The sequence below is a fragment of the Triticum dicoccoides genome, chromosome 7A (assembly GCF_002162155.2).
Source record: "Triticum dicoccoides isolate Atlit2015 ecotype Zavitan chromosome 7A, WEW_v2.0, whole genome shotgun sequence".
NCBI classification, from domain to species: domain Eukaryota; kingdom Viridiplantae; phylum Streptophyta; class Magnoliopsida; order Poales; family Poaceae; genus Triticum; species Triticum dicoccoides.
The window spans coordinates 15,809,025-15,824,408 of record NC_041392.1 but is presented as its reverse complement, the minus strand read 5'-3'; the positions used below and the strand labels follow the sequence as shown (position 1 = coordinate 15,824,408).

Sequence of the window (15,384 nt, the reverse complement as noted above, 5' to 3'; positions counted from 1 at the left end):
GTGGACCCGATGCAAGCAGCCAGAACTACAGCTGGCCACTGGGTTAATGATATGTCACATCCCTAATTTGGTGTGCACTTAGGCTAGCTAATCATGTTTGCATTATGTTTTAATTTAAATTGAATTTGAAGTGTGGAATGAATAAATCCTAGCACCACATTAATAAACTAGATTCAACTAAAATATTTTTCAATGAACCTAAAATGCCCTTCAAAAATGTTCGGATGCAAACAAGAAAATATGAAGATTGAGACTACGACTTCAAATGATCTGGATGTATTTTTCAGTTTTACCTAGTAAGTAGGATCTTTACCGTCTTTATTTCAATTTCTTTTATTCGGTTAACTTTATCCTTTTTATGTATTCATAGCATATCTTCAGTTTGTTCAGTCATGTGAGCGTTTCGGCAGTCCAAATGAAACTGCCAAAACGTCCTACATTGATTAGAGGGTGTACTAAAAAAGTAGACCGATATTTTCTGAATAGGAAAAAGAATTGGATTTTTTTTCCTCCTAGGAATTTTTTAGGCTTGGATTTTGATTCTAAAAATAATACCTGAATTTTTTAGAACTTTGGCACACCCCCATCTCTCCAAAATGTATTTTGAATCCTCCAAAAACAAACAGTAGGTCTCCGCGCCTCCGCCGCCGCTGTCTTGGGGCGTTTCGTTCTGCGTTTGTGCTGGGCTTGTTATGCTGTGCCCACAGCTAAACTTGGGTCTGTGTGTGTTTGTGTCTGTGTGAGTTGGACACTGCCTGCGGTGGCGTTGTGTGGGTGTGTGCCGTGTTCCATTGTTATTTTGTTACTCTGTGCTTGGTGGTTGCTTTATTTATAAAGCGGGACGAAAGCCTTTTTCGGTAAAAACAAACAGTAGGAACCATCCGATACACAAGATGGATTTTTTGTCACCCCAGGATCACTCGATCTCCGGAGCCAAAAGTAATTTTGGTAGGAGCTCTGCCTATGTTTCATTCATGGAAGAGAACAAAACACTTTCTGCAAAAGGTAGAGATGAGGGTTCTCATCAAAGTGTCATTCAGCAACGCAGCTACATAAGAATCCAGGCGAACCTGATGCTATTAGGGGTATAGTTTAGATTCCTGACCAAAGTAAAATTGATGTGCAAGCAATTCTGATTTTCCATTCCAAATAGCACCGACAGTTTTGGTGGTTCGTTACCATTGTACTGAAACTTGCAACTAAGTAGAGATGAACTTGTCAAATACATAACTCTGTTTGGGTTTTCTTGGGTGATTATTGTTACAGGATTCAGGGGGGGAGCCTCTAATTTCTTTGGGGGCAATAGTTGAGACTACAACTGCGAAGCAAAAAACAGAACGTCCACAAAGCACCAAGCAACCATGATGGGCTGCACCGTCACCATTCTTATGCAGCACAGAGCCGAAAATTAGCAGAAAACAGGCAGTCGCTTGGGTACAGTGGATGATTCTGAATTTCTGATGCTCAACACAGTAGAAACCCAATAAGATGGCCAGGATATCAGCGCAGCTCCTGGGCTCGGGGCCACCAGTAGATGGACCGTGTGTGTGTCGATGGCCGGAGGAAGCCGCTGCCACCGCTGAAGAGCGCGGCCACCGGCACCAGCAAATCTCGGCATCAGGTATGCACGCTCGCACACCCTTACCTGCCACTTCCGTTTCTCAATAAATTAGACTCGTAGCATTTAATTGATTGTAGCATTTTGGTTCAGGTTTATCATTTGTACTAAAAAGAAGTCTGGGTATGCCAATACTGGTATCAAATCCGTTAACTTTTTGCATAAAGCTCGTTCATGTCAGTATATCTCCTTGATCTGGTTTCTCTTCTTCATATGTACTCTCCCTCTTCATGCTGTGAACTTTTTGGTTTAACATAACAAGAGGCATACAGAGTACAGTGTACGGTGATGGTTCAGTGCGGTCAGATGCATCTTAGATTTCATGTACCATGCAAGACATGCGGTGTTATTCAGGAAAATGCTTTATTCATTCAGAAACAGATGTTGATTGTTATTTCCAAGTTGCAACTAGTACATCCGTACAGGCCACGCATGATCATGCCGGGCACTTTTATACTGCCACCACTACATTGACTCACAGACCCATCCACCGCTGCATCTGGCCATGGGGATGCCGTGGCGGTTGCAGTATGCCGGCACATACACGTTGCACATCGACGGCAAGGTCTGAAGCGACATCCTCATGATCTCAACCGGAGCTTGCCGCTGGGGCTGCGGCTGCATGATAGCTTGAGCCACGCTATGGATGGCCTGGCACCTGAACTGCTCCGGGATCTGTGCTAGCTGCAGGCAGCACTGGTGTCGCATTATATGGCAGCTGCTAAGTTGCCACATACGGGACTGGACAAATGGCAGTGTCACTGTGCTGCACTCGTGCTGCAGAAATTCCACACATGGGTACATCTGCTGCCCCCATTGTTGCCATGGTTGTTGCTGCTGCTGACAATGTTCAGAGCACTGGCTACGGGTAGTGTCTAGCTGCGCAACAGCATCGGTACCTGCAAGGGTGAGGAGAGAGAAGATGAACAAGGTCTTCATGATGTCTGGTTACCAGTTTTCTTTGATATATATATTTGATTAAAGGATGATGGATGAGGATCTTCATTGGTATTCTATTTATAGGTATCATGGCATGATTTGCTGCATCCCATTCCTTTCATAGATAGCTTTGGTAAAGTGTCTGTTTTTCCCCTTCTCTAACTGATCATTTGGTATGATTGTGTTAGGTGGTGCTACAAGTCTAATCTTGGATGATCATCAAATATACTTTTTGGCACATGTTATATGACTGTCATGCAAGATCAGTAATCCATATGACTCATCGGTCATCACTTTACATGCCCAACATAGATCCAGGTTTCATCATTTTGTGAAACCCATTTTGTAATCTCGTATACTACCTTATATCACAAATAGCTGATGTTTTAGACACGCCTTTAGTCAAACGTTTTAGAACTTTGACTATGAGTAGCATTTTAAGTATTCTGTTCGAAACTTTAAAAACCATATGTACATGTAAATCAGATTATATGGCTTGTCGGTTCATTTTAAATTTTAAGGGTTGACCTCAACTGTATGCTTTTTGTGGAAGTTATAGTTTGTAATCTTGTCTGCTGTTCGGCTAGATCATATCATCAACCTTTGCATCAAACACTTGTTCTTCATTACATTTAATGGTTTCTTGAAATGGTCTTGTGCTGCTGTATAAATTACTAGAGCATGACATGACTGATAAAATCCCCCTTTATATGCCATGGATTGTCTTGGAGCTAGGTTCTATGCTATGGAACTAAAATTACTTAACTGAATTTGTTGTCTTTGCTGCTAGGCCTATCAGCCCATTAAGCCCTTTATCTGAGTTCTCTTGTTTAGTGGGCTGCGCTGAGCCAGGACTAGCATAAAAACCTGAAGGAAATATCTGAGGTAAAGAAAACACCACATTTTATTCAGCTTATCAGAGAAACTAGATCATTGATGGCACGCGTTGCCGTGCCCGTCTATTTGGAATTTTCTTAAATATAGAATACATGAATCATGGACCTTAATTAAATTTGCATCTTTGGCTTATATATTTGTTTGCAATAGAAGATATATCAATCAAATTGATTATGCAAGAAAGTATGAGTGCAGTATGTCCAATGAAAAAAAAACAACATGCTATGACAAAATAGCGTGGCTCTTAAAGTATGCTATTTGGGAATGCAAATTAGCACAGTATTTCTCGAAACGCTATCGCACGGTGTATTTTCACTGAGTATGTCAGGAAATTGTTTTTCCTTTGGTCTAATTGGCCTTTGGTCTAATTGTCTTCAGTTGGTGTGAGGACAATTCGCAGATACTAAAGGAAATTATGCTTCAAATTTGGGACTGCAGATTAGCTCATGATGGTTCAACAATTACTTGAGGCATTGTTCCTAACAGTAGAAGATAGTGCGGGAAATATTCATGTATATGGAAGTTTCAGATTCGGTCATTTTGCCTACACAGAAAGTGCTCCCATTGTAAAGTTTACTTAACATTTAACATGGCTTCTATTTATGCCACATAATACCAGAGCCATCCATCTAGTAAATTTGTGCAATCGGGGAACTTAGATTGTACAATATATGCTTTGTAATATCAACTTCCATAAAGGCGCTATAAGACGATATGGACATTATGCTGATTTCTTGTGCATGCAATGCTAGTCTTTATGTCGGGAAAACAAGAAATAAAAATAAACTACTGGAAAACAATAACACTGATCGAACAACCTATACATAATTCACAAACAGAGCTAGCCATAATTTGAGCAGGTCAGTGTTTATCTTGTTGCAGTGATTAGTTATAAATTATATCTCAAATGTGTACAATTGCACCTTTGTAAGTAACCAAATTTTGTGTGGAAACTACCATTCCCAACCATCGATTTGAATTGCTTAGTGCTAACAAATATCCCCTCAGCTTCTGCAATAGCAGCAATCTTCTCAAACCCAACTTGTGTGCAACAACAGAATGATTACAACATGATATAATAGTGATATACTGTAGTCCAGACTATAGGTTAATTAACAGAACTTCTGCTATTCTCAACTGGAAGTATTGATGAGTTCTGGACAGTACAGAGTTAACTGAATGCCAAGAGTTTGTAGCGTCAAGAAACCAAAAAGATAACGCCTTTACCCTGAGAAGCCTCAAGCCTAAGTAGCCTTTTCCAAGCATGTAACATCTATTTTGGTGGACATAGTTAAAATGGCTCAGCAAATTTTAATTTCTAGCAACTACGATTTATGAATTGCATCATAATTAACTTTGACGGTCGACAGGGGCTACGAGCTGAGAACGCACAGCTCCTTCAGAATAAGCGACGCGAGGTCCAGGTAGACAGAGCGGCAGAATTAAGAACAGTCTGAGAATTCTAACAAAAAAAGCTATCTAAAATCCCAGTGTTATCCATAAAAAAACCTCAGTGTTATGAAAATCTATATAAGAAAAGCTATGCTACTACAGACAACATGGCTTTGCCATACCAATGAAAGTAGCGAAAAAAAGTAGGCGAGCACGTCAAGCTTCTAGCAAACCGAGCCTACCCACTGAGTTGTGCGATTAGATTGAAAGTAGCAGGCACCAAGTTTGATCACAAATTACACCAACTAACTTCTCGTTAACAGTATCTGGTCTGGAATGAAGTGTGGTACAAAGGCCAAGTCAGACAAGATCTAGTGATCAAGTGCATCTAGGAATAGGTAGTGTACCTTCGGAATAATCACTAAACGGTTGACAGAAGGATGTAAGTTTAGCATAACTAAAAAGGATCCTAAGAATCAATAAGTATGTATACACTTCCTAGCACAGAGAGAATGACGTGATCAACAATGGCAAAAGCAAATCTGCACACAGTAAATAACTTGACACAGTAAGACTGTACACTAAGAAAATGATTCAAAAAATGTACAAACTTAATTCTACATCCTCCAGTGCAGGCTATAAAAAACTTAAAATCTGTATGTTCTCTTACTAAAGAGGCTCTACTTCGGTTGCATGACTGAATTTTTTTCTGAACTTTTGCTCAACTTCTGTACTCAAAAGTTCCATTTGCATACTACTGATGCACTTCCCACAGATCTCTTTTATATTCAGCAGTAAATCCTTGCCTCAGCCCATTTATTGGTTCCTCCTGGTCGTGATCAAGCCACCATGAAAAGTCATGTTGAAGGAGCTGCAGCCCTGCCCGAGGAAAAGCTACGGTTTCTGGGCTGCCCATCAGATGAGACGTCGGCCCTCGACATGAATGCGTGTGATGTATGAGTGGAGCCGTTTCCAGGAGCTGAGGCACAATTTTCGCCCGCGTCTCCCCAACTTTATACCTCGCAGGCGGATCGCGCGCCGACTGGATCGATCGGTCCCCGATTCACCCGCATCCGGCGCTTCCGCTGGATCCCCCTCCATTCGCAGCTCGGCTGGATTCCACCGCAGGCCATCCGCGTCGCCCGCATCGAGCGCCCGCCGCATCCGTGAGCCTCGCATCGGGACCGGAGGTTACACTGTCCTTAAATTAAATAAATTGATGGAAGACACAATGGAGGTGCAATCGGCGAAGGTCGACACACACTTCATTTCAGTTGTCAGGGGCTGCTCCGTTGGCAAGGAGCATCGTCCTCCTCGCTGACATAATACTGTGGATTTATTTCACTTTCTTTTTTATCCGACAAAATTGTTGTCAGGGGTCGCTTGGATTTTGATTATTTAGTTGGATTCTGATTAAAAATTAGACTTGGATTTTTATCTCAAAACATTCTGAACTTTGGCTCGCCACTGCCTCTCCAAAATGTATGATTCTACATTGGTGCAGCCACTACTTTCCCATTTCGTTTTATGAACTACTCCCTCTGTAAAGAAATGTAAGAGCATTTAGATCACTAAAATAGTGATCTAAACGGTCTTATATTAGTTTACGGAGGGAGTAGCTGATACACAAGTTGGAATATGAATCTCTTCGGATTTCCTTTTTTTACTGTAAGTTGTAGTCTTGTTGCCCCAGGATCACTCGAGCCCCAGAGCTAAAAGCAAATTCTTTTGTAGGAGCTCTGTCTATACTTCATAGGAGGAAGAGAACAAACACCACATGTTCAGACTGTGTTTTCTGAACAAAGAAAAGGAGCCGACCAGCAATGGAACTGGAGATACACAGGAGGGTTCTTGTCAAAGTATCGTTCAACAACATGCCAGAATGAGCTACCTATTACACATCAACATAGTATTGCATCGAGGTGAATCTGATGCTATTAGTGGTATATTTTAGCCCCCTGACCAAAGTAAAATCTTGCACAAGCAATTCTGATTATCCATTCCAAATAACATTGACAGTCAATTTGTCTTCTTTACCATTGTACCAAAACTTCCAATCGACGAGCTAGTCCAGTGATGAAAGCCAAGGACATGACTTAGGACGAAATTAAGAAAACGCGATGTAGAAGCTTAGAACTCGTGTCACTGGAGCAGAGACAAGAAACAGGTAGTTCAAAGTATTACACATCATCCAGTGCATAATTAAACAACACAGCTGAATTAATAGTACTAACCTAGAAGCTTGACTACTCCTAAGAAGCTCTAAGCACTAATCTCCCAGGCTCTAGATACTGGTTCACCAAACTGCTACAAATGTTCTAAGTGTTAATGCTACGATGGCACCGCCCAAGTTGCAAAAGCCCCTACTCTGTGTTGCAGGGGGGGATTTTCATCAGGAGCTTGTGGAGCAGCAAGCCGTGGATGCGCGCGATGGTCAGTGTGCATCAGTGTAGAACATGCTTGGATACACCCAAAGGGGCTGCAGCTTGCGGGACATGGGCCGGCTTCTCCAGTACTCTACCTTGGGGCCGGCAGAAGGAGCCCGCTCATCACCCACTCCATGTACAATAAAAGAGCTAAGTCCAGCATAGTACAGCCACTTGCTCCTCCCGCCCCATCTTTCCGGGCTCATGCAAGAAAACGGCCGGCTCCTCATATCACCCCCAACAAAGAGTGCCCAATTATCCAGCTGGTTTACCTCGACCCATTTTGCAGGATTGGTCTACATGTCAAGGTGGTGGGGTATACATTGTAGTACTGAGCTGCCTGAGCTCACTGTCCAGAAACAGGAAACCATGAGAAGCATATCGCTGCAGACCACTAGCCATGGTTTCGTGTACGAGCTTGGGGGCAGGTGACCGACCCACTCAGTTGTTATCTCCTGCAGACCAAGCTGGGGGGGCAGCTGCAAAGCGTAGATCTTATAACAATCATCCATGGCGATGAACTGACCATTGAATTCCACAATCTGTTCTATCGATTCATCAGAAAGCTGGAGTTCAGACCAAGAGTCACTCCCGACCGGCTAATCAAACAGGGAGATTGCAGTACTGACAAGGAGGTGTGAGTTGGGTGATGCAATGGGAGCCGTCAAAGTACCACTGAAGTAGAACTCCCTCCCAAACTCAAAATCACCGCTGAATGGGAGACGTGGGGGAGAAACCACGGCACCACTGAACACATCAACAACAAGACAATATCCAGCACGGCCGCAAATTAGTTGACCATAGGAAGTCCCAGCAAAATGCATCTCCTGATAAATTTCTTGAGGAATCTGGCAGCGAAGGGCAATGTTCTTGTTGATTGGATCAATGACCTTACATGTGCGTAGCTCGTGACGACCATTGTTAGACGGGAGATCAGGAGCTTGAACACAGACATTGAATTGGACGAGGAGAGGTGGGAATCTGGTGCAGAAGGCAGATTTGTTTGGGTATGAGGAGAATGCAGCACGCCAAGAGCGGCATGTTGCCGCGAAGGCAAGAACATCACGGAAGGACCCTGACAGTGCAAGAATGGAGCTTAGCGGGCCATCTGGAAGGTCTGCCCAACCATGGAGGCCGAGCACAGCAGGTTGTGCGGATGCAGAGGCAATACACAGTTTGCTATGGCTTTGCATTGTGCCAAACTCCCTGCAAAACACAATAAATTCAAAGAAACAAATTAGAAAGATGAGCCGATAAAGAAACGAAAAATAAAAAGGATGGATAGCTAGCTAGAACCATGCATATTCTATTTTTCAGGTCTAATATATGCGCTGTATCAAGACTTGTCATGCTCTTGTACAGATATGTGATTTTATTTGGGGGCTTTGGTTGAAATATTTCGTTACTGATATTGGATTCAGGGGGGAAGCCTCAAATTTCATGAGGTGAAATCATTGGGACTACAAATGCGAAACAAAAGACTAAGAGGACCAACAAGGCACCAAGCATGATGGGCTACACCGTCACCATTAATACGCGGCACAGAGCTGAACATGAGTAGAAAGCAAGCAGTCCCTCGGGCACATCTAGCCCATTACAGTGTATGATTCCTGGACTGCCACAATCCAACTCATCAGCTGATTTTGATGCTCAAGATAGTAGAAACGCAATAATACGCCGAAAACAGAAACTTGTTTTTACTGGTGGCTCCCCCTGCAGCCAAAACTTCTTCAGAGGACTCATAAAGTCATACATCTTCAGAGCAGTAGACTTGATAGTGAAAAGGACATTGCCGGGAACTCTAGCGACAACAATGTCCGATAGAAACGACACACGCTCGTTACGCTAAAACAGTTATGCGTGCTACATTCCGTTGTCTCGCGAGGCACATTGCACATGACTCTGCTTTCTGCTAAAAAAACATAGTACGCCCTGACGTGAAATCCATCCATCTACATACCATGAAATTGAGTGAATCTAACCCTGCCAATGGTAAAAGAAAAATGCATGGAGTGCGCCGTTTCCACAGCCAGAAGTGCTAAGCAAGAGACAAATGCTTAATAACAGATCAAGTGAACAAAAGAAGAATGGATCTATCTAGGGTTTACACTAGAGTGGAAAAGGAGGGGAGGGGGAGCAGGCCTTGCGGACAGAGCGGGCGGTGGAGATCGGCCACGGCGATGGGTCTGCTGGCTGACGCCGACAGCTTCCCCGGCGGCAGGCGGCGGCGGCGGCTCGCCTTCGCTTCCGCTCCTGGGAAGCCTCCGCCCACACCGGTCTGGTCTGGTCTCTGGTGGTGGCGGCTGGCTCAGTAGCTCACAGTTCACCAGCTTACTTGTACTTGGGCTGATTTGGGCCATCGGGCTAGGCGTGGTGGTGGGCTTCTCGAATAGCTTCGGCTCAATTTTTACGAAGTCAGCCCAGCGCGAAACGGTGAACGTGGTGCTTCAGGCTCGTCATCTTTCTTTTCTTCCTCTGCCGAATGAAATTCAGTGGAAGGAAGAGCAGGGTAAACATCCAACCGAGTGGGAACTGCGGAAGGTGAGATCGGGGGTGTTTCCATTTTGGGGAGCACTATGCTCCCCCTCAGTCTGTTCTTCCTCCTCCGTAATAGACTTGGAGGGCACGACGGGCTCGTTCCTCAGTAAAGACGGAACAATCTTCTCAACTTTGATTTCTTCGTCAACTTCTTCTTCGGGAGCCTATTGCTCCGGTTGTTCCTTTGACCGGTACATTCAGAAAGACTTCAGAGTCTTTAAGTCTCGCTTCACGGGGCCCTAACCGGGGTATGATAACACCAGGGTCACCTGAGATGGGCTGAGAGCCCATCAACTTGGTGCGCTCTAGACCGCCATCACGTGTCGCGTGTTGGAAATATGAGCAAATTACTACGAGATTTAATCCGAATAAACAGAAGATAAATCATGACCACAGCAGTAGAGATTAAACTAATCATGCGAACTAGCATAGCAGATGAACATATCACATCTAGGGCACAAATTAGAAACATGAATTCTACCACGATCTCGAACAGGAAGGATAGAATCACATACGGTGCAGCACTGCCGGCGTTGACGTTGTCACCCATGTCGTCGAGGATGAGGTTGCCGAGGTCGGGGAAGAAGTCGTCGTTCGCGAAGTCGTCGCTGCCAGCAGTCGCGCGAGTGCGCTCCCCAAAAACCTGATCGCCCCTCTCCCGTACAGGATCACGAGAGGCGGGGTTCCGAAGGCCTGCTGTCCCTTCTCGCGGTGCACGCCGGAAGGAGGGATGGAGAAGACTTGCTTGGCGGCGCAATGATCTAGAACGGTGGTGAGAAACCATACGAAGCGGCGGCGGCTAGGGTAGACGTCTGCCTGACTATATAGCGCGGGCCGGGTAGGTCGTGGGAGTAAACCCCACGTCCGAGTCGTCACGATCCAAAAGAATCGGAAACGGTTCAGTAATTAACGCGTCCGTTAATTATTAATTAATGACTCATTAATTTTTCCCGAGCAGCAAAAATATAGACAACGTGCATAGCTCTGTCCTCGGCTCGGCTCAATCCCGCAACCCGCGGCGCGGCGCGGCGCGGCGCGTCGTGACGAGGCGTGGCGTGGCGAGCGAGGAGGAGGAGCGCGCGTGTAGGTCTCCTCTTCTCATGCTCATACAAGTGGTAGGAGAGCTCACCTTATAAAGAGGTGCAACTCTCTCTCAACTTATGAGGTGGGACTAAACTTTAGCCTCACTCACTCCACTCACATGTGTGCATGAATGGGCCAAGAGAATTTCAGAATTTTAGTTGGGCTTTGGGCCAAAAGCCCACTAGCAAATTCCAACAATCCCCCACAAAGTCTCATTGGCACATTTCACCATTTATTTCCAAAATATTGTTTATATACCGGTGCTTAGTGGAGACTGTGAAGTTGAACTTCCACTTAGAGATTTATGCTACACTAGATCACAACTTGAATAGTGGATTATGCCTTGAACTACAAGTTTTCTGCGAGACTAGTTTCGCACAAATTCTTGACCGATACTGGGCTGCCGCAAGGCTTCCCCGCGGGTGGAGCGTATACGTCATACTCCAGGGCCTTTTCATGAATTTATTAGAGAACACCCAATTCTCACAGACTGCGAAGTTAACAGTCAAATTCATATAGGTGTGTTCCTCAGAAGATGTTCTGCAGGACAACATCTCTGCTTACCCGAATAAGCCGCTTGGAACACATTAAGATAAGTATCAACCTGCCATGCAGATCAGGAGAGTATTGCATCTTCACGGAGTGGGATAGGTAATATAGGGATACTCTCCTCCCAGCTGGCCAACAGCTTGTCTCTCACTTCTACTTCACGGGATCTCCGATCACATAGAGTGGGTTACCACTATGGACAACTCATGCGGTGGGTCTCAGACCCATCTCGATCGATGCATTATCTATCACATTACGTGATAGACCCTTTGTGAAGGGATCTGCCAAGTTTTTCGACGTTTGGATATAATCCAACGTAATAACTCCGGAGTTCCTCAATTTTCTGACAGATTTTAGTCTGCTCTTCACATGCCTTGAGGACTTCATATTATCTTAGAACTGTTTATCTTGACGATCACAATTTGATTATCACAATTCATCAGGATAGGGGGTATTGGTTTTTCAACCATAGGCAAGTCCATCAAAAGCTCACGAAGCCACTCTGCTTCAACAGTGGCAGTGTCTAATGCTGTGAGTTCTGCTTCCATAGTTGACCTTGTTAAGATGGTCTGCTTGCAAGACTTCCAGGAAACAGCGCCACCACCAAGTGTAAAAACGTAACCACTTGTGGCCTTAATCTCATCAGCATCAGATATCCAGTTCGAGTCACTATAACCCTCCAGTACCCTTGGATACCCGGTGTAGTGAATCCCGTAGCTCGCAGTGCCTTTCAAGTAGCGCATAACTCTCTCAAGCGCACGCCAATGATCATCTCCCGGTTTTGACACAAACCGACTCAGCTTGCTAACAGCAAACGAGATGTCAGGCCTCGTGGCACTCGCCAAATACATAAGCGAGCCAATGATCTGAGAATACCTCAGTTGATCTCTATGAAGGAAATATGCCCTAGAGGCAATAATAAAGTTATTATTTATTTCCTTATATCATGATAAATGTTTATTATTCATGCTAGAATTGTATTAACAGGAAACATAATACATGTGTGAATACATAGACAAACAGAGTGTCACTAGTATGCCTCTACTTGACTAGCTCGTTAATCAAAGATGGTTATGTTTCCTAACCATGAACAAAGAGTTGTTATTTGATTAACGAGATCACATCATTAGATGAATGATCTGATTGACATGACCCATTCCATTAGCTTAGCACCCGATCGTTTAGTACGTTGCTATTGCTTTCTTCATGACTTATACATGTTCCTATGACTATGAGATTATGCAACTCCCGTTTGCCGGAGGAATACTTTGTGTGCAACCAAACGTCACAACGTAAATGGGTGATTATAAAGGTGCTCTACAGGTGTCTCCAAAGGTAGATGTTGGGTTGGCGTATTTCGAGATTAGGATTTGTCACTCCGATTGTCGGAGAGGTATCTCTGGGCCCTCTCGGTAATGCACATCACATAAGCCTTGCAAGCATTGCAACTAATGAGTTAGTTGCGAGATGATGTATTACGGAACGAGTAAAGAGACTTGCCGGTAACGAGATTGAACTAGGTATTGGATACCGACGATCGAATCTCGGGCAAGTAACATACCGATGACAAAGGGAACAACGTATGTTGTTATGCGGTCTGACCGATAAAGATCTTCGTAGAATATGTAGGAGCCAATATGGGCATCCAGGTCCCGCTATTGGTTATTGACTGGAGATTTGTCTCAGTCATGTCTACATTGTTCTCGAACCGTAGGGTCCGCACGCTTAACGTTACGATGACAGTTATTATGAGTTTATGCATTTTGATGTACCGAAGTTAGTTCGGAGTCCCGGATGTGATCACGGACATGACGAGGAGTCTCGAAATGGTCGAGACATAAAGATTGATATATTGGACGACTATATTCGGACACCGGAAGTGTTCCGGGTGATTTCGGATAAAACCGGAGTGCTGGAGGGGTTACCGGAACCCCCCGGGGAAGTAATGGGCCTTATTGGGCCTGAGGGGAGAGAGAGGGCAGCAGCCCAGGAGGTGGCGCGCCCCCCCATGGGGAGTCCGAATTGGACTAGGGAGGGGGGGCGCGGCCCCTGTTTCCCTCTCCCTCTCCCTCTCTTTTCCTCCCCCCTTAAGTTTCCTAATTGGACTAGGAAAGGGGAGTCCTACTCCCACTAGGAGGAGGACTCCCCCTCCACTTGGCGCGCCCCATAGGGCCGGCCGGCCTCCCCTTGCTCCTTTATATACGAGGGCAAGGGGGCACCCTAGGACACACAAGTTGATCTTGGTGATCGCTCCTTAGCCGTATGCGGTGCCCCCCTCCACCATATTCCACCTCGGTCGTACCGTTGTAGTGCTTAGGCGAAGCCCTGCGTCGGTAGAACATCATTATCGTCACCACGCCGTTGTGCTGACGGAACTCATCCCCGAAGCTTTGCTGGATCGGAGCCCGGGGAGCGTCATCGAGCTGTACGTGTGCTAAGAACTCGGAGGTGCCGGAGTAACGGTGCCTGGATCGGTCGGATCGGGAAGACGTATGACTACTTCCTCTACGTTGCGTCAACGCTTCCGCAGTTGGTCTACGAGGGTACGTAGACAACACTCTCCCCTCTCGTTGCTATGCATCACCATGATCTTGTGTGTGCGTAGGAATTTTTTTTGAAATTACTACGCTCCCCAACAGTGGCATCCGAGCCTAGGTTTTATGTGTTGATGTTATATGCACGAGTAGAACACAAGTGAGTTGTGGGCGATATAAGTCATACTGCTTACCAGCATGTCATACTTTGGTTCGGCGGTATTGTTGGACGAAGCGACCCGGACCAACATTACGCGTACGCTTACGCGAGACCGGTTCTCCCGACGTGCTTTGCATAGAGGTGGCTTGCGGGCGACAGTTTCTCCAACTGTAGTTGAACCGAGTGTGGCTACGCCCGGTCCTTGCGAAGGTTAAAACAGCACCAACTTGACAAACTATCGTTGTGGTTTTGATGCGTAGGTGAGATTGGTTCTTACTTAAGCCCGTAGCAGCCACGTAAAACTTGCAACAACAAAGTAGAGGACGTCTAACTTGTTTTTGCAGGGCATGTTGTGATGTGATATGGTCAAGACATGATGCTAAATTTTATTGTATGAGATGATCATGTTTTGTAACCGAGTTATCAGCAACTGGCAGGAGCCATATGGTTGTCGCTTTATTGTATGCAATGCAATCGCGCTGTAATGCTTTACTTTATCACTAAGCGGTAGCGATAGTCGTGGAAGCATAAGATTGGCGAGACGACAACGATGCTATGATGGAGATCAAGATGTCGAGCCGGTGACGATGGTGATCATGACGGTGCTTCAGAGATGGAGATCACAAGCACAAGATGATGATGGCCATATCATATCACTTATATTGATTGCATGTGATGTTTATCTTTTTATGCATCTTATCCTGCTTTGATTGACGGTAGCATTATAAGATGATCTCTCACTAAATTATCAAGAAGTGTTCTCCTTGAGTATGCACCGCTGCCAAAGTTCGTCGTGCCCAGACACCACGTGATGATCGGGTGTGATAAGCTCTATGTCCATCTACAACGGGTGCAAGCCAGTTTTGCACACGCAGAATACTCGGGTTATACTTGACGAGCCTAGCATATGCAGATATGGCCTCGGAACACGGAGACCGAAAGGTTGAGCGTGAATCATATAGTAGATATGATCAACATAACGATGTTCACCATTGAAAACTACTCCATCTCACTGTTGGAAATATGCCCTAGAGGCAATAATAAATTAGTTATTATTATATTTCCTTGTTCATGATAATCGTTTATTATCCATGCTAGAATTGTATTGATAGGAAACTCAGATACATGTGTGGATACATAGACAACACCATGTCCCTAGTAAGCCTCTAGTTGACTAGCTCGTTGATCAATAGATGGTTACGGTTTCCTGACCATGGACATTGGATGTCGTTGATAACGGGATCACAT

At 44.9% G+C, this 15,384-nt stretch overlaps 1 protein-coding gene and 1 pseudogene across 1 annotated transcript; both read right to left on the bottom strand.

The window, feature by feature from the left end:
- Positions 1 to 1,964: 1,964 nt before the first annotated feature.
- On the bottom strand, positions 1,965 to 2,980 carry LOC119327605 (avenin-like b1). Its single transcript, XM_037600699.1, has one exon. The coding sequence runs from the start codon at positions 2,555 to 2,557 to the stop codon at positions 2,084 to 2,086; it is 474 nt and encodes a 157-aa protein (XP_037456596.1). The 5' UTR covers positions 2,558 to 2,980; the 3' UTR covers positions 1,965 to 2,083.
- Positions 2,981 to 6,960: 3,980 nt separating this feature from the next.
- LOC119331347 lies at positions 6,961 to 9,569 on the bottom strand (annotated as a pseudogene).
- Positions 9,570 to 15,384: the final 5,815 nt, after the last annotated feature.